At 36.5% G+C, this 19,381-nt stretch overlaps 1 protein-coding gene across 1 annotated transcript; it reads left to right on the top strand.

Moving 5' to 3' along the window:
* Positions 1-383: 383 nt before the first annotated feature.
* On the top strand, positions 384-2,717 carry LOC142163456 (uncharacterized). Its single transcript, XM_075220741.1, has 5 exons — positions 384-903; positions 1,035-1,664; positions 1,778-1,895; positions 1,976-2,099; positions 2,310-2,717. The coding sequence occupies exons 1-5, from the start codon at positions 384-386 to the stop codon at positions 2,715-2,717; spliced, it is 1,800 nt and encodes a 599-aa protein (XP_075076842.1).
* The last annotated feature ends 16,664 nt before the right edge of the window (positions 2,718-19,381 follow it).

The following is a 19,381-nucleotide window of genomic DNA, read 5'->3' on the forward strand; positions in this document are numbered from 1 at the left end:
TGCATGCTATTTTGGAATGACAATGCAAAGGCCGATAATTGCTCTGTTTGTGGGTCTTCTAGATGGAAATGTTCTAATCATGCCTTGACTAATACATGTTCTAAAGTTCCTGCAAAGGTTTTAAGGTACTTTCCCTTGAAGCCTAGGCTTCAGAGGATATTCATGTGTCCTGAAACAGCTATTGTAATGAGATGACATGCTAATAAATGACCTAATGATGGGAATTTGAGGCATCCCGCTGATGGAGAAGCTTAGAAGGATTTTGATTCTCTACATCCTCACTTCTCCAAAGATCCACGCAATGTTAGGTGGGTCTTTCAAGTGATGGTTTTAACCCATTTCGACCCATGAGCATTTCTCATAGCACGTGGCCTGTCATGTTAATGAACTATAATTTATCACCATGGATTTGCATGAAGCCAGAATATATCATGTTGTCAATGATCATTCCAGGTCCTTCATCTCCAGGAAATGATATAGATGTGTACTTACAACCACTTATTGCAGAATTGAAGGAACTATGGGAAACTGGGATAGAAACATATGATGCTGAGACAAAGCAAACATTTCAAATGCGTGCAGCCTTGTTGTGGACAATTAGTGATTTTCCAGCATTAGCTATGCTTTCAGGATGGAGCACCAAGGGAAGTTTGGCATGCCCCACTTGTAATTATGACACATGCTCTCTATATCTCAAACACAGTCATAAGATGTGTTACATGGGCCATCGAAGATTTTTGCCGCATGATCATCCTTTGCGGAAAGATAAGAAGTCATTTGATAGTAAGGAGGAACATAGACCTGCACCTACTCCTTTGTCGGGTGTAGAAATGTTTCAAGAGCTACTTGAATTCAACAATGTTTTTGGAAAGGGCAAAAAGAAAAGACCTCGGGATAACAAGGGTCCGTGGAAAAAAAGATCTATTTTTTTGAATTGCCATATTTGGCGCATAACAAATTGAGGCACAATCTTGATGTGATGCACATCGAGAAAAATATATGTGACAGTTTGCTTGGGACTTTATTGGAAATAGAAAAAAGGTCAATGGATCATGTAAATACTCGCAATGACTTAAAAGAAATGTGGATACGAGAGGAGTTACAACCAAGAGAAGATGATGATGGATCAGTGAGTTTGGCTAAAGCTTGTTTCTACATGGAACCAAAACAGAAAAGTTTATTTTGTACCGTCATAAAAAATTCCAAGTTACCAAAAGGTTATGCTTCAAATATTTCAGAACGCGTGCAAGTGAAGGAGATGAAAATATCAGGGTACAAGAGTCATGATGCTCATTTTATAATGTATTACTTGCTCCAGATTGCTGTTAGAAAGGCGTTGCCCAAGAGTGTTTCATTGGCCTTGATTAGGTTAGGTAATTTTTTTAGAGCCATATGTAGTAAAGTCATAAGGCGAAGAGATCTTGAAAAAATGAACTCTGAAATTGTTGAAATAAATTGTGAGCTTGAAACGATTTTTCATCCAACATTTTTCGATATAATGCCATATTTGCCTATTCATTTGGTGAATGAAATTAAGCTTGGGGGTCCAGCTCGTCTTCGTTGGATGTATCCCATTGAGAGGAACCTATGTAAATACAAGGCATTTGTTCGTAATCGATCTTGTCCAGAAGCATCAATAGCAGAGGGATTTTTGGCAGAAGAGTGTTTGATTTTTTGTTCAAGATACCTACATGACAGCGTGAAGACAAGATTCAGTAGATACCCAATTGTAGATGATGAGTGCCCTCAACATTTGTCATCTATATTCCCTGTTTAGGCCATCCAATTGGAAGTAAGAAGAAAAATACTTTTCCCATGGATCCACAGTTATGTTATGAAGCACATCGATATGCTTTATTCAATACTGGAGATGAACAAGTGGAAAAGTTTATCGAGTAAGATAAATTATATAACACTTATTCTATAGTTCATTTTTTTAATGATATAATTGATCTTGAAATATTCATGATTGCAGGGAACATAAGAATTTAATTGTTAATCGCAGTAGATCAAATGCATGGGAAAGGGCAAGAAATCATACTTGTGAATTCAACAATTGGTTTGCTGAGAAAGTTAAAAATATTGAAGTGCCCAATTATGTAAGATGGCTAGCTAAAGGGCCTAATGCGATTGCCAAAACATATACTGCATATTTCATTAATGGATACTGATTTCATACCATAGAACGGGATTCCAGATGCAAGACTCAAAACAATAGAGTGATTTTATCGGCAACAACTGATAGCTTTGCTAGCTCTAGGGACCAAAGTCCCATCGATGGTGAGGTTATCTATTATGGAGCTATTCAGGATATCATTGAGATTGATTATTGGGGTTGTTTCAGTGTTGTACTATTTAGATGCGACTTGTTTCGTAATGAACTAGATGAATATGGGTTAACCCGTGTGTACTTTAAGAAATTATGTAGTACAGATGATCCTTTTGTGTTAGCATCACAAGTTTATCAAGTTTTTTATGTGGAGGATCCTGTTGAGAAAGATGTTTATTATGCAAGGAATAAAGTCCCTGTTGATTTATATGATTTAGAGGAAGAGAATTGCCTCAATAATGAAAACGCATTTTGGAGGGAGCCTAATGATGACGTTGGTTCCTTAAGTGGATTAGTTGATGTTGAGTTTGGATGTTCAAGAAACGATGTACCCGTTGATGTCGTTGATATTCCATCTAATGCACAATATCACATGATACAATTATAGAAACATCGGAAGAGGAGAATGAGTTTGATGATACTGATTAGGACTGGATGGAATCAGATGATTAAAGAAGAAACTTCTTATATTCTTTTAAATATATTCTGTTTAGAGTGAGTAATAATATTTTTTATCAATATTTTATAATTACTCTTGTTTATATAATTTTAATAATTTATATACCCATAGGGCATTTCATGACAGTAGCTTGAAGAAGTTTATCTTTACATCCCTTTGTTCACTTCTAGTAGTTCCTAATCTTATGTGATAAAGGAAATGGTTAGTGTAAGTGATTCGATAAAGAACTTACCCTAATGATCTGTCCTTATTCAAACAATTTTATCTATTAAGCTAACCCAATGTGTTATAATGGACCATATACTGATATTCATCTATTCTTTATAGAACTGTGACTAACAGAATGTAAAGATTTAAAATCTTGAATAAAATCTGAGAATGACCATCTTACCTTCGCCCACGAATTTAACATGAGTCAAGCCTGCATTTCCATCCATGAAAATCATGATTTTATGTTAAATTGGTTGCTTTGGTTTTACCAATAAACTCTTCATCACGATGTTGTATTTAAGTGAATAAGTTGTCGAACCTGCATGGAAATGTCTAATTTAAGCATTGCATTTTTTTTGGATTATCTCTTTGGAATCTAGAGCTTATTATTTAGGAGAACACATGGTCTACTTTAATTACAAGCCTTCTTTTTCTTTGTGGGTTACAGATATCTAATCTGATCCAAATTTGGTTTCAACGGCCAAAAGACATTGTTTGAAAGTTGGTATCAGGAGATTTAGACCTTGGCATCATTGGTGTCAACACAATCAGTGAATATTGGCAGGTACAGACTAAGTGTTTCAGCTTATTTGTCCATATGAAGCATAAAAAAGAGCCAATTATGATCCAAACAAGTCAGAGACAACTCTACCATTCTCAAATTTCATAAACTTGCGCAGTAAGTACCCTTGGACTCGAATCACCAAATGGTACATGAACAATTTGAGAATTCTTCCAATCATGAAACAAACGAACAATCCGAGGAACAAGGCAAGAATATATAAATTTTATTTCGTTAAATTAGCAAATAATATGGACGGGATATATGGTGATTATTCTTACTTAATATTAATGCACGTCCTTCTGAAGAAAAAAGAAAAAGAGGAAAAACTTTGATGCCAAGTGTTCATGGTAGGAAAGAGCGCAAACTAATTGTGCTAAACGAGAATAATCAACCCATAGGTCCTACTGGTGATGTTGTAGCAGAGTTGGGTAGCTTCCTCGGCACATTGGCAAGGAATGCGGCCTTTTGTCATCTTAATGTGTTTAATTGGAGAAAACTTCCCTCATAATGTATTTAATTGGAGAAAACTTCAAACAAAAGAAGATATGTGGATATATATCAAGGTTTGAAGTTCGCAATATTCTGTGTAGATATTTCATATTTTTACACTAACCTAACTGTACCAAATTAAATTTGTAGGGAAAATATGATATTCCTGATGCTGCAAAAAGGTGGGTTTTTTGATTCGATTCAGAATGCTTGGAGAAAGTATAAGAATCAACTATTTGATGACCATTATAAACCCTATGAGAATGACGAGCTTCTAATGGAGAAAAGGCCGGTTGATGTTCCTGAATCTCAATTTAGGGATCTTCTTAATTATTGGAACTCTGATGCCTACAAGATAAAACTAAGTACTGTCTCATGATTTGCTGAGAATGTCTGGTTTATGTTTAATTAGAAATCACTTATTATTTTTATACATCAAATGAACTTAGGTTACATGACCTAATGCAAAATTTAAGCTTGATTTGAATCTGTTGGGACAACTGAACTTGACAACTTTGTATTTATTGGCCGATTTGCAGAAAATGTCCCAAACCAATACCGAGAATCGCAAAAAGTTGAAATATCCACACACTGCTGGCAAAAGAAGTTTTGCTTGAATATGCGAGGTTTGATATTTTTTTTCTTATTATTATTCTTTTAAATATGAACTTATTAACTTTAGTCCAAGATATTTTTATACCACTTTTTATATAATCAGGAAAAAAAGAAAGAAATTTCTGACCCTCTATCAAGCAAGGACATCTTTGTGGCTATGAGAAAAAGAAAAGTTGATTGAGTATACAAGGCCTCGTATGCGGATACTCTTAATAAAATTGTACGAGTTATTAATTTAAAGTTTGTTGTTATCATTTGTCTATTCTTAGTTGTTGACTCAGTGTCATATACTTTCTGATTTAATAATGACTCAATTTGGTCTTGTAGGTTGAAATGGAAAGACTACAATCGACACAAGAAAGTGAAGATGGCAGTCAATCAGTTGATGCATTTGCATCAATCATGGGACCTGAGCATCCGGGTCGCCTAAGATTGTATGGACGTGGGGTTATCAAGACTTTCTTAAAAAGAAAAGTCGGAGATTTTGAACCCTCTTTAAGTTCTACTGATGAGGTGATGCAGCAAAAATTGGAGGAAATGGAAGAAAGGATGCAGCAAAGATTGCAGGAAAAGTTCAATGCACAAACAGATGCCATGGAACTACAAGTTGTAGTTAGCATCATTTCATAATTTAAGCATATGAATCCAGATTTACGGGTTGATCCCAGCATGCTGGGTTTCAATGCTCCTTCACCTGGAGAAGCTTCCTCTGCACAACAAGCTGCTGTGCAACTAATCAATCGCCTATCTACTGGGAGTAATAATCAAGGTGAGTACGTCTATCTTTGTTGTTTCTTGCTTTCTTCTTCTCCTCCTTCTGCTTCTTTTTTAAAGTTTCACTTAAACTTATTCAGATTAGCTATAACCTTTTATAAAGAGAATAATTGGCTTATAATATCAACACATGTTGCTTCCTCACACATGTTGCTTCCTATTTATCTTGGTTTTCTGTACAAGGCCATCTATTGATTGGCAAAAGCAACATCTATTGTGTGGCTGGCTGGTTTTTGTATCTTTGAAACCTAAATTAATTAATCAGTCAACTACATTTTAGTTACAAACTAGTTGGGCTCAACTCCATACTTCGCTAGTGATCATTTGTTTCAATTGCTTACCATTTGTTTTTTTTTCTTTTCTTTCTAAATCCTCATAGTAGACTCTCTAGATTGAAGGCTTCTGTCAACTAGTTATAGTTGAGCTAATGTTAACTCTTCTCTCGTTTTTCCTTTGTTACATTGGTCCCAAGAAAGATTTATAAGAGCATTCTTCAAAAGGATGCAAAATTTGTCTTTTCTTGTTGCTTATGTTGTGTTTAACTAGTTTCAATGTTTAATATGGAAAAGGAAAATGGAAATAACTAACTGAATAGTTTGTTAAGCTGAAGAAAGTCATCTGGTGAAACATCGTTACAGTGTCTGGAAGGAAATGAATAAGAGAAGTATTATATAAGCTTTCGGCAATGTGGTAAACTAATGAATTAGGAAAGATGAAGATAATATTATTAGGTATCAGTAGCTAGTTTTTTAAGTTGTGAATATTGTTCCAATAGGTATTCAAAACCGTTCCATTAGGTCTTACAAATCCTTCCAAAATGTGCAACAAACTAACACAATAGGTAGTTAAAACCGTTGCAAAAGAAATAAAACCGTTATAGTAGCGTAATGAAACCGTTAGAATATTTGTAAATAAACGTTGCAATAGCTTAAATAACCGTTGCAATATATTATATGTTAACGGTTGTCAACCATTGCTATAAACTATATGGCAATGGTTTGTAACCGTTACAACTGGAAAGAAATACTCGTTGCTTCAGTCAGAGGAACAACCGTTGCGATAGATATACCTTAAGCAACGGTTTGGGTAACTGTTGCAAGAACCGTTACTCTAGATCTACTGGCACGGCATCGTATGTAATGGTTTCTAAACCGTTCAAATAACTCTATGGCAACGGTTTACCTCTCTGTTGCAACGGTTTTACGGCTGTTGCAATAGGCTCATTTTCCAGTAGTGTCAAGTAGCCAGTTTATCGCGTCATGTCAACTCCACTCAAGTTAAGAATCTTCATAGAGAAGAGGTGCTGAATCCATTGAAGGTTATTGACCCGGAGTAAAAAATCACCACTGAGATCAAGAAACTGCAACCGTGACAAATTTCCAAGATGTTCAGGAATCGTTCCTCTAAAATTGGTTTTGGACAAATTTAGATACTCTAGGTTCTTGAAAGTGGAAATAAACTCAGGAATCAGCGCCCCAAAGGAAATCATTTTAGCTCACGTCTAAGTGCCTTAAATGAGGTAAGTCAAGCAAAGAAGTCCCAAACTCACCTTGCAAGAATTGCTTGTGCAGATCAAGAGTGATCACGTGCCCAGTTGTGTTGTCGCATTCAACACCTTTCCAGTTGCAGCAGTTATCCTCGAGCATCCAAGACAACATGATCTGCGATGAATTCCTGAAACCTTGCCTGAACTTGATAAGAGCATTTTTTTCACTTTCAATGCAATGAATGCCTGAATTCATAGCACCAGTTTGCACACTGGAAAATCCATGTAAAACAGCTACAAGAAGGAGAAAATAAAGTAAAGTTGCACCTTCCATGAGCAGTAATGAAATTCTGATCAATAATCAAGATTATCAGAGTGAAATCTATTAGACAACCTTCAAAATGGTACTCCTTCCGTTTGAACCTATTTCTTTTTTAGTCTGTGCCAAAAAAATGACTTCTTTCCTTATTTGGAAACAATTTATCTTTACACAATGATTTATAGCCACACAAAATATATATGCTTCATTTTACATCACAAAATCAAAAGCCTTCTCTATTCTTTTAAACTCCGTACCCAGTCAAATGGGTTCACATAAATTGAAATTGAAACGGAGGGAGTAGATAAATAGTGTTTAAACCTCAGTTCACTGGGTCTAGTGTTTGAAAATTCAAAGCAGAAAGCGACTTACCGACTGGCGTTTTAGTTTTTGTTGACTTGACTAGTGCATTATGCGTGTTTCTCAGAAAGTGCATACTTTCTATAATCGTGGTGTCAAAACAACTTGTCCGCACCTGAACTAATTCCGCGGATACTTGCTACCTCCAATTAACTACGAATAACTCTGTCCACCCAGGCCATGGGCAGATGGAAAGAAATAAAAGAAATTGCATATAAACTAGAAGTGATATTAAAGGAAAAACCAAAAAGCAGAGTGAACAACACAGTTGTGAGTATGCTTCTCCTCCCGCTCTCTCACAAAGCAATTCTTAACATCATCAACAAATGTTATTCAAAAAAAATGAACATAATATAACTTGTCTGAACAATAAAACATAAATCAGAATGTATGTTTGTATTGTAACTTTCTGGCGGTACCACCCCATATAGAAGATAAAAAATCAATACAAATTAGATTCCTTCTCCTACATTCCGCCAGAATTCACAAACCCATATACACGTTCATCACCACTTCAACCCTGCATGCACCAGTAATAACCCAAAAATTATGGACATTATTTTTGTCTTAGAGAAAGAGAAAAGAAAACGAAAAACAAATGAAGGGTTTGTACAGTGGACCTAAGCTCACATATGGAGGAATATGTAGCTAACCTGGATAATAATTTACAGATGCTAGTCAAAAACAAAGAGGTAAAGCCTTCGGTATATGCTACCAAACACAATGAAGCAACTAAGCTTCAATTGAATCTTTTCAACCGTGAAAAAGAGTAAAGAAATAGAGGGCAAGGAGAAAGAAGAAGACAAAAGATGAAAATGAAATTAACCTTGGGATATAAAGATATAGGGGTCGTTTGCTAGATACTGTACAGTCTAAAATCATAGACCGATTCATGATTTGAAGTTCATGCTTCATATAATCACCTCAAATTAATATAAAAATAATAGTTGAATTCATAATCAAATATTTATAGATATTTACTAAATCTTTTAACATATATATATATATATATATATAGTGGCGGAGCCACATGTATTTAAGGAGTTCAATTGACATCTTTTCTCCGGAAAAATACCTTATGTAAGTAGGTAAAAAATTCAGGTTGTTTTACACTATATATTGACTCCTCTTGACTTCTTTATAGTTTTACTTCTTTATATTTGATTCACTTAATGAAAATTTTAGCTCTGTCACTGTGTATAAAACCTGGAAAAAGCTCCTAGGTTCACGTGAACTCGTAATGTAAAGTACTATTTGACATGAGTTATCTCGAATGTTGATGGTTATGCATGTTATACTTGATATGATGAGTACAATTGTTGCATTGCTATATATAGTTCATATGAGAACCATTTAATGCAACGATAGCGTGCCAAACAACGTCGCTTGTGGCCTGTGGAAGGTCTATTGCAACGTATACTAGGCACAAACCATGTTCATGGATGTATGATATAGTAGTTGTTTATGCATTTGATGACTCAAATGTATGTCTATGTGACATTTTCATGTGCTTGCATATTGCATGCATTTGTCATATGCATTCAGGTCTTTATAAAGACTATTCCCAACTAGTTAACAACTGACTTGAGAATTTTTAATGTTCTTAAGACTTACCCCTTATATTTTTGTGTATATATAGATGAAAGCACGTCCTGCTACTACCGTCTGAGTCGAGGGATCGTGATTAACAGTCAAATTGTCTCTTGATAAAAGAACAACACACACTAAATAATTAAAAATGGAGGATGTATCATGAAAATTGCATGGAATTTTAATTAGATGAATTTGACACGAGTACCTTACTCTAGCTATGAAGTATTCAGACATTTTGCAGCAAGGAATTCCAACAAAATCAGCAAAAGCAAACAGGGAACGAGATTTTCACAATTAAATCAAACCGTTCGTTCAGGAATTTTATCACCCACTTTTGAAATACAATATTCTTGAATCAAATTAACTGCTCATTCAGATAGCTTGATAGACATACCATGAAAGCAAAGAAGGATAAAGATTACTTGTCCACGAAAACTAACATTGAAATGAGGAATTAAAACTGAACGACTAATATCAAATGACGAATTTAAAACTCAAAGCATGGAGAAAAGCAAGAAGAGAAGGTCGTCGATTGAAGTTATTATACCTGGTCAGAGAAGAAGTTAGAGAGCCGTTATTAGTTTTTAGCATTAAAGTAGCAGTAGGAATGTAAGATTTATTCTGCTCATTTTGTACTATAGTTTAAGATATTTCTGTTAACTTGGACATATAAGACTCCTATCAAACACAAAGAAGCAACTAAAGCTTCAATTGAAGCTCTCCAACCGTGAAGAAGAGGGACCGGAGAGGAGCAAGAAGAATAGAAGAAAAGGAGGAATAACATGAAATTAATCGTGGGCTATAAAAGATTATTTTCCTCCACTACTATAAGATCTAGAATCAAATGCTAAGGTTAGTGGTAGGCTAAGGATCCCTCCAACCTTAATCAAAAGTTTTTATTTAAGCATATATAATGTAGGAATAATAAAATATTGAACATAGTAGAAAATTAATTAGAAAAATTTGTTCGTAATAATAAGTATGGTATTAACAACAAAAACTCAAAAATTTATTTACACAATTGAGAATAAAAGAAAATAAAAGTTTTAAAATATATATTCCATACACGCACTACAGAAAGCAATTATTTAAGATAAATATATTTTTATAATATACATTATATATTTTTTGATAATTATGCTCAATTATATTATTATTTTAACCATTATATATGCTAGATAAATAATTTTTTATTTTTTAGTTTTAATAAAATTTATTTGTTCTATAGGTAAGTCCATAATGTTGATTAAAAGAGGGAAAAAATCTTAGTATAAAAAATGTAAAAAAAGAAGAAGATAAAAGTTGATAATTTACACTTAATTTATAGGGTAAAATAGGTATTTTATAATCAAAATTTTGAGAAATTTAGTAGAGTGACCTTATGAGTATTATATGCATACTTAAGTGATTTCCTTACTACAAACAAAGGAAAGATGACTTTACACAATAATTTCGAATAGTTGAGTGACTGTTTAAGTAATGGACTCGTAAATCAGGTAATACTCCATACATATATAATCTTTTTTTTTTGGATCTCAATTGGCAGAATCGATTTGCCTCTATGAAGTGATACTTTTTGTGAATTAAATTAAAAGCAAAGGTACAGACGGTGTACATAGGTCGGGTTGGTTCGGATTTTCTAATTACCAGACCAAACCAATTGTATCGGGTTAACAAATCTAAAAACCAAACCAAACCAAACTAATAAAAGTCGGGTTTTTCAATCTCGGTTTTTTCTCAGGTTTTTCGAATTTTCGGGTTTTTCGGGGTTTTTCCAAATATTTCTTTAATTCTAATAAGATAGAAGTATATAAGGTATTTTTCAATAAAATAACATAAATATGAGATGAATTATGTTATTGTACTAAAATATTCAACAATAAAAATAATAAAATCACATAAAATAATTATTATTAATAAGCTATAATGAAAACAAACATAATTAAAAATTACTAATAAGTTTCTAAAATAAGTACGACCAATAAGTACTATACGTTACATGACTAAACACTAAAAGAAAAATGTCACGACCCAAAAACCACAAGTCGCGATGGCACATAACTCAACCCGCTAGGTAAGCCAACAAACATGAAAATACAATACAATTGAGATAATAAGAAAATAGAGAATAACTAACTTAACCTTTACAAATTTACCAAGACCTGGTAGTACGAATCATGAGCTTCTAAGATTTAGAATTTCAAAACTGATACAAATAAATACACGTTCTGTTTGAATGTTACATAAACAGATTAACAATAATCTAAACTACCAAGGACAAGTGGCAGCTATATCCAAACACACGAACATCTTCCGAATCAGCACCCGACGTCACCAGCAACTCCGCTCCAAAATCTGCACGAAACGTGCAGAAGTGTAGTATTAGTACAACCGACCCCATGTACTGGTAAGTATTTTGTCTAACCTCGTCAAGGTAGGGACAAGGCTTTTAGTTGAAAGATGCTTATTGTTATAACCTATACATTAGACTAACAATATAGGCATTTCAAAACATAACAGATAAAAATACCGTATACAACTCTGCGAGACAGTCAACAATTACTAGCAGGAATCACAATAGAAGATTTACAATCTTTCCTGGTATGAGAAGTGTATCCAAGAAATCAAGTCAAATGGAACGATGACACCCTTCATGCTTCTATCTCATCCTTACCATATATAAATAAATTTATGTGGCAAATCAATTAGCACGACAACACCCTTCGTGTGTTCAAATCATCCTTCCTAAATGTACGTATAATAGAACCAACCAGATGACAGAAACACGATAGTAGGAATTACAAAGTAGGAAATACGCAAGTAACAACAATGGATGAGGATATACATGTGGGTAACAGTTGTAAGCACGTGATTTTTGCTTCACGGACAGTCACTCCGAAAGAAAAATAGTGACAAAGGACCTCGCTGTACAATTTTCAATTTTCCGTAACGCGTGCTGCTAGTCATGTGTGGTTCTGTCCATTTTGCTATTTTTAACATTATTAAACAAAATACAAAATGTGTATGTCATGGTAATTAGACCATAATTCGTTCAGTAAAAGAAAATTCACAAAAAATATTCTAGGGTGCGATTTAATCTATTTAAATATTTTGATAATTATGTTAGGTGTTAAATTAATGTTTGTTTGAACTTCATTTTATTTTTAGTTTTAAAAATTAGAAAAAAAAAGAAATAAAAAAAGAGAAGAAAAGAATGAAGAAAACGGTTTGGGCCAAGAAAATAAACCAAAAATAGGCCCAAACCAATTCGAGCCGACCCAGTCCAAACCAGGCCTCAGGCAAACCCCCCAAACGACGCCGTATAAAGGCGTTTGATCTGAGCCGTCCGTCCAGGCCGATCTAACGACTCAGGACCTCTTTCAGCAACCCGTTTTCAAACCCGACCCAATAACCGGTCTGACCCAACCCCTCACTTAAACCAAACGACCCCGTTTAACTACCAAACGACCCCGTCTCATTTCTCATCATCAGATCCAAGCCGTTGAGATCGTCTGATATAACGGCTCAGATCCAATCCCCTACTCCGTATATAAACCCTCTATCACTCCCCACGCCCCCTATCCGAACCCCCCCTTCATCGTCCCCAAGCTCAAACCTGAAACCCCAAACCCTAGCAAGCCGCCCTAGCTTCCCTTTCACCAGAACCCGGCGGCACGAACGCCGGTGACCACCTCCTGAACACCCTAAGTCCCCCTCACTCTCCCGAACATGGATCTGCTATCCATTTGCCTCGAATCACTTTCCTTCGTCTCGAATCTTCATTTGAAGATTTGAGTCGAACCCGGACCTATGCCAAATTACCCCATCTTCATACCAGACATTCCCCTGACCCTCCTCGTGACCAAACCAAGCTTGGTTTGGTCCGAATCTACCCACGACTCCTAAAAAACCAGATCTGAAAATCCGGACCTTAGAACACATGCACCTGGGGAATCCGGCCAGTCTTAACAAGGGTTTGAGGTCTAATAGACCTTAGTCAAGGTGTTCTCATGTGAGAACACCCTGATTAAAGTTTGTTCGGCCTCAAGAGTTCGAAGTTGAGTCAGATTTGGGTCGTTTTGATTTCAAACTTTTTTCGATAAGTTTTCTTTTCTCTTTGTTTAGTTCTAATTAAGTTGTCAGCATGCTTCGTTGTGTTTGTTTGTTATTTTGTTATTTTTCATTCGGATTTCTTCCATCTCTGTCAAAGGCCTCTTGTTTGGTCAATTGTTTTCTGTTTGTGTTCTGAATGTACCCCATGATAAACGTGATCGTCAATTAGATTAGTCGTCAAATGAGTTAATTCATATAGACCCCAGTAATTGAACAAAAGTTGTCTGATGCCCTTTAGGTCCCTGAACGTGTTGTTTATATGAGCGACTGATTATTACCTATTATAATTAGTATAGTCGACCTGATAAATGTCGTCGATTAATTTCCTACGACTGAATGTGCAAATATTCTGAATGGACCTGTATTATGATTTGCATGTTAGGCATTACCTATGAATGTTAGTTTGTAACTACATTGTAAACAATTAAAAGAACCAGGTTGGGGCAGTTCTGAAATCGAATGATCAAAGCCCAAAGTGCCCTGATGCTGCAATAGGCAGGGCAGTAATAATCAAGATTAAACAGGGGTAATCTGGGGTTTGAAAAGGGCAGAAAAGATTAGTTTAAATGAAGCTGACAAGTAGGGCACTAATTAAGATTAAACTAATGCCAATAGGGAACAAGACATAAGAGTATGGGGTTTAAAATGAATAAATAAAATGAGCCCATAACTCTTGATTAAACAAAAACCAGGCGTGGGGAACAGGGGGCTAGCACCAAAAGATGCTTAGGCATGGGCTTAAAAGAGTATGGGCAGACTGCAAGTTGCAGCATGAAGGCAGCTTAACTGCACTGGGTCATTTGGCTTATAAATAAGCTGTTTTAGAACATAAGAAAGGGCTGGAATTTTTAGTCTTGAGACTAGAACTTTTAGTTTGAAGAGAGGTCTACTGAGTTTAAAGAAAACTGAAAAATATAAGGTAGTTTCCAAAAATATTGTAACCAAACACTATCTGAAAGTTGTATAAGAATTCATATTGGTCAAGCTGCCTTGGCCAAACTCTGTCGTCTGCATTGACTGAGCTGTTTGTTGGTTGTTGAACTGTTGGTGTTGCTGCATTGAATACCCTGTTACTGCTGTTGTTTCATCACTCTTTCCTGAGATTGCTCATTTGGTACTCGACTATCTGCTGGTTCTTTTGTTCTGGGAAATATTGCTGGTTGTCTGTGGGCTGTGGAAAACACTTGGATTTTTGATTTGTTGCTGTGTTGTTGCTGTGTATCTGTTGTTGCGGTGTGTGCTACATACTGCCCAGCTGACCATTCCTTTCTTCTTTTCGTTCTCTATACCAGGTACACGACTGATACACTGCCAATGTAACTTGAAAGTTGAGCATGAATACAAAAGAAAGGAGTTGAAGTTATTTATTTTCATGTGTAGCCTGTATATTGAACATTATATTGTGTATAATAGTTTACATTTTTGCCTGGATAGTAGAGGTAGTCCTCCTACATAATGAATGTCGATGTATGGCAACTCAATAGCATATTGTGTATATAGGCTGGTAGATAAAAGGATTGACAGTGTAGATAGGCTATACCTTAGACTTTAGCTATGTTTGTGATTAGTATATCCTTTAATGCATGTTAAGTATGAAACTATACATTGTTAGTTAATCTTATTTCCTTTGATAAGCTGCTTCGTTATAACTGGCAAACCATACCTTTTAGAACAAACAGCACAAGTCTACATTTCAACCTTACAAATATCAAGCCCAAATCGAATGAGCTAAACAGGCCTTCATCGGAAAAGCAGTGGCCCAGGTCCGGCCAATATTGTGTGGGCTGGGTTTGGGCCCATAGTGTCCATACGGCTGTCCATGTACGCGGTCGGGCTTCGGATTTTGTGAAAGCATTCGGGACTCCGCTATAAATAACCTGCAAACATGTAACTAAGTAGGATCATTGCTTTCATTAGTAGAGACAAACATAATAGAAAAATGTAGTCACTATAGGTTTATCCTTTAAAAATAAAAATGAGACGAGCCTCGCCAAATAAATCACACATCGCCGGGGCCCTCAATAAAATACATAACCATTGACTAGACTTTGGATTTGGCCGTTTAATGAACCTTCACGGCCTCTTCCTAAAATAACAACACGTTAGTCTCTTTAGGATACGCCTTAATAAACCTTACCTTCTTAAACTCGGGTGCACATTGATGTGACCCAAATCCAAATCTCAACGGAGTGAAAGTGTGTCGACACCACGGGTACATTGATTGTAACGTGGTTCGAGATACATTTTATAACGTTGCAATTCGTGATAAAAATAACAGTAAATGATAAAAGCGGTTAAAAGATAAAATTGGCACATAAGTTCACATTTGTATAAAATCAGATAATCAAGCCAAATATAACAGTTGAGCGACCGTGCTAGAACCACGGAACTAGGGAATTCCTAACACCTTCTCCCGGGTTAACAGAATTCCTTATCCGGATTTCTGGTACGCAGACTGTAGTATGGAGTCATTCTTTTCCTCGATTCGGGATTAAAATTGGTGACTTGGGACACCCTAAATCTCCCAAGTGGCGACTCTGAAATAAATAAACCAATCCCGTTTCGATTGTCCTTTAATTGGAAAAACTCCCTTGCGCCCTCTCGGGTGCGGAAAAAGGAGGTGTGACAGCTCTGGCGACTCTGCTGGGGATCTGAACCCAGAACCACTGGTTCAGGGTTAAGAATTCGAGCTTAGAATAATTGTTGTTATTTGGCTTTATTTATTATCTGATTTTTACATGATATATGCTTAATGTGCTAAATGATGCTTTTACCGCTTTAATATTATCTGAATTGTGTATATAAAACTGCTACGAAACCCTTCTTTCTGAGTCTTCTGAATTTATGGTGTACACGTGCGCGTGACCCACCTTTCTGTTAAAGTCATACCAAATAAGACGGAGTTGGGACAAGTAACTAGGCCGGGCAGACTTTCGTGCTCCCGGTACGTTGCCCCCGCTTCGGCTCAAACTGTCTGTTTGAGTAAGCCAGGTTTAGAACAATCAACCTCAGGTTTACAGTTAGAATAACTCAGCCATATACCGGATCCCTAGTAGTAACGTTTATTGGCATCACGTGCATTTGGACTTAGGGGACTCAACACAGGGGTTGAGTCTGTCTAAGACAGGTGAACCCAGAATAAAAAGACGATGCTGATGCATCCTACTTGCTATATGTGCATTCATTTGCCTCGAACATGCTTGCTGACCGGCTTAAATGAAATCATGGTAAGAGCTGAGGAATAAAATGGGTTTTTTTCATAATAAAATATAGTTTTCAAATCTTGAAATCTTGAAATAAAGGTATTTAATCTTGAAAGGTATTTAATCTTGAAAATAGTTTGAAAAAAAAATAGTTTTAAATCTTGAAATAGTTTTTGACTGAAAATGATTGGAGTATGTTTTCAAAATGAGTCTTGATTTTATTAAATTAAAATTTCAGATACAAAATGAGCACCACACAAAACCCCTCCTCCGCAAATACAGAAGAGTTTCTATTCCAGCTTCAAATGTGGTGGTGTGAATTAGGCGAAGATGGTCAAAAGTGGGTCATCAAGCATTTGGGAAATCTCCCTGACATTATGAAAGTTAAACCCCGTGAGGATCTGATTGCGGCATTAGTAACTTTTTGGGACCCTGTTCACAATGTCTTTCGTTTCTCTGACTTCGAGCTCACTCCTACATTAGAGGAGATAGCTGGATATGTTGGTTTTGACGGAAGTTTAAGGAATCAAAGCTTGATATTCACAAAGGCTCCCTCGGTACATCGATTCTTCGGTCTTCTGAACATCAGCAGTCAAATCAGGAAAAGCAATATCGTCAACGGATGTTGTTCTTTCAACCTTTTGTATTCAAGGTTCGGAAAGTCAGATGGGTTCGAAATTCATGAGAAAGGCCTTACTAACAAACAGGACAAAGACGCATGGCAGGTTCACCGTCGTTTCGCCTTCATGGTGGCTTTTCTAGGAATCATGGTCTTCCCGAACAAAGAACGAACAATTGATATTCGCACCGCAAAAGTTGTGCAAATCCTCACCACCAAGGAAAACCACACCCTTGTCCCCATCATTCTCTCAGACATTTATCGGGCTTTGACTTTATGTAAAGCAGGAGCGAAAGTCTTCGAAGGATGCAAAATTTTGTTACAAATGTGTTTGATTGAACATCTCCAAAAACAGCCCAAGATCATACAGTATGGGCCAAGCAATGATAATTACGTCGAGGGTTATGAGGAAAGAGTGAAAAATTATCAGGTTCCAGAAGGGATAGAAGCATGGGTATCTCAGCTAAGGGCTCTAACGGCAAATCAAATTGAATGGACTCTGGGATGGCTACCGATGAGGGAAGTGATACATATGTCAAACTCAAATAGTTATCTTCTACTATTGGGATTGAGAAGCATCCAGCCATACGCGCCATTGAGAGTCCTAAGACAACTAGGAAGATATCAAGTAGTTCCTGATGATGAAGATTTGAGTACGCAAGAAATCGAATTACACCCAGAGGCCACTATTCCTGAGGCGTTACTTCAGCAGATGTGGAATGGATGTCGATACTTAAAAAGCGATACTCAAGTCCCAGACACTACAAAGGGTGAGATAAATCCTAGATATGCGAGGTGGTTCGAGAAACGGTCTCGCGTGGATGATGTACCAGAACCTGAGCTGAGAAGGCCAACTAAAAGACCCCATGTTCAAAATTTTAATGATAAAATCCAAGAGCGGTTGATCTGGGGAGAAAAAGAGAAGGGGTACAAAGCAACTATCCATGCCCTCAAGGAAAATCTAAGGAACCTCAGTCTGGAGAAGGATTTGCAAGCACAAGAAGCTGAAGGCGAGAAGAAGAGTCTAGCCTGTGAGAATGAAAGTCTTCGTGCTCGATTTCTGAAAATGAAAAAAGCTTCTGAAACGCCAATGAGGAATTGGAAGGATCAAAAAACCATCGCCAATCTTTTTGAAAGAATGCAAGATTATGATTCCATTCTTGCTGCAAAATAAAGGGCATTGAGCAAAGCAAAAGAAAGGATCCAACAATTAAATGAAGAAGCCAGATCTAATAAGGAACGCCAAGATAGGCAATCCGAGAAAGACAAGGCACAATTCAAGAAGGAAAAAGACCATTGGACACAATCAGAAGACCAACTTCGTGTACAACTAGAAGAAGCAAGAAGATACAGAGAGCATCAACAAGCAGACACTGATAGAGAAAGAGCGCAGATAAGATTAGAGCAGGCCAGACTCCGAGCTCTATTAGAGTCATCCCTAGATCGTGAAGGCCGTATCCGAGATATAGCCACCACTCGCCAGCAGCAATTGCAGAATCAAGGCCAGCATCTCCAAGATTTCAGGGCACAGATCCACGACCTGGCGGTCTACACCTCTCAAAGTTATGTAAACTGCCAAGGAATGGATTATGGAAGGTTTACAGAGCATGCACCCACCTTTGCCCGTCATCTAGCAGTGGAGTTGGAAAGGATGTATCGAACATTGGGAGGACATCCGGGTGAAGCCCCGCCTTGAGCAAATGATCTAATAATTTACAACACAAGTGGAAAGTGGGGCACGTTATGCGATGTTAAGAATTGTATCTTTTTATTTCAAATTGAATGTGTGTATTTCAAGACATTGTTTTTACAAAGTTTTCAAATGTAATGTTGTTCATTTTCTTTTGTGTGTATTTCAAGACATTGTTTTTACAAAGTTTTCAAATGTAATGTTTGTTAATTTTCTTTTTATAAATGTTAGCCTCATGGCAGAACTACGCCTGGTCTGATTCACGCGGGGACATGATACGTAGGCAATCCCCATAAGATTCGACCGCTTCTAATAAAGAAAGAAAAGAAAATACATAATAACATAAAACACAGGGTTTTTCCAAAATACTTAAAAGGGGGGACGAATGAGCAAACCGGGATGACGCATGTTGTTTGAAGCAAAGCATGTAGAAACGGCTAACTGCCTAGGTGCATTGCATCCTCTGTGTGTTATGATCAAATCTGTTAAACTCTAATGCTAACAAAGTTTGTTGCTGTCTGATTCAGACAAGTTAGTTGTTAAAGAACTCTGGCAA

This window comes from Nicotiana tabacum, chromosome 8 (genome assembly GCF_000715075.1).
Source record: "Nicotiana tabacum cultivar K326 chromosome 8, ASM71507v2, whole genome shotgun sequence".
Lineage (NCBI taxonomy): Eukaryota > Viridiplantae > Streptophyta > Magnoliopsida > Solanales > Solanaceae > Nicotiana > Nicotiana tabacum.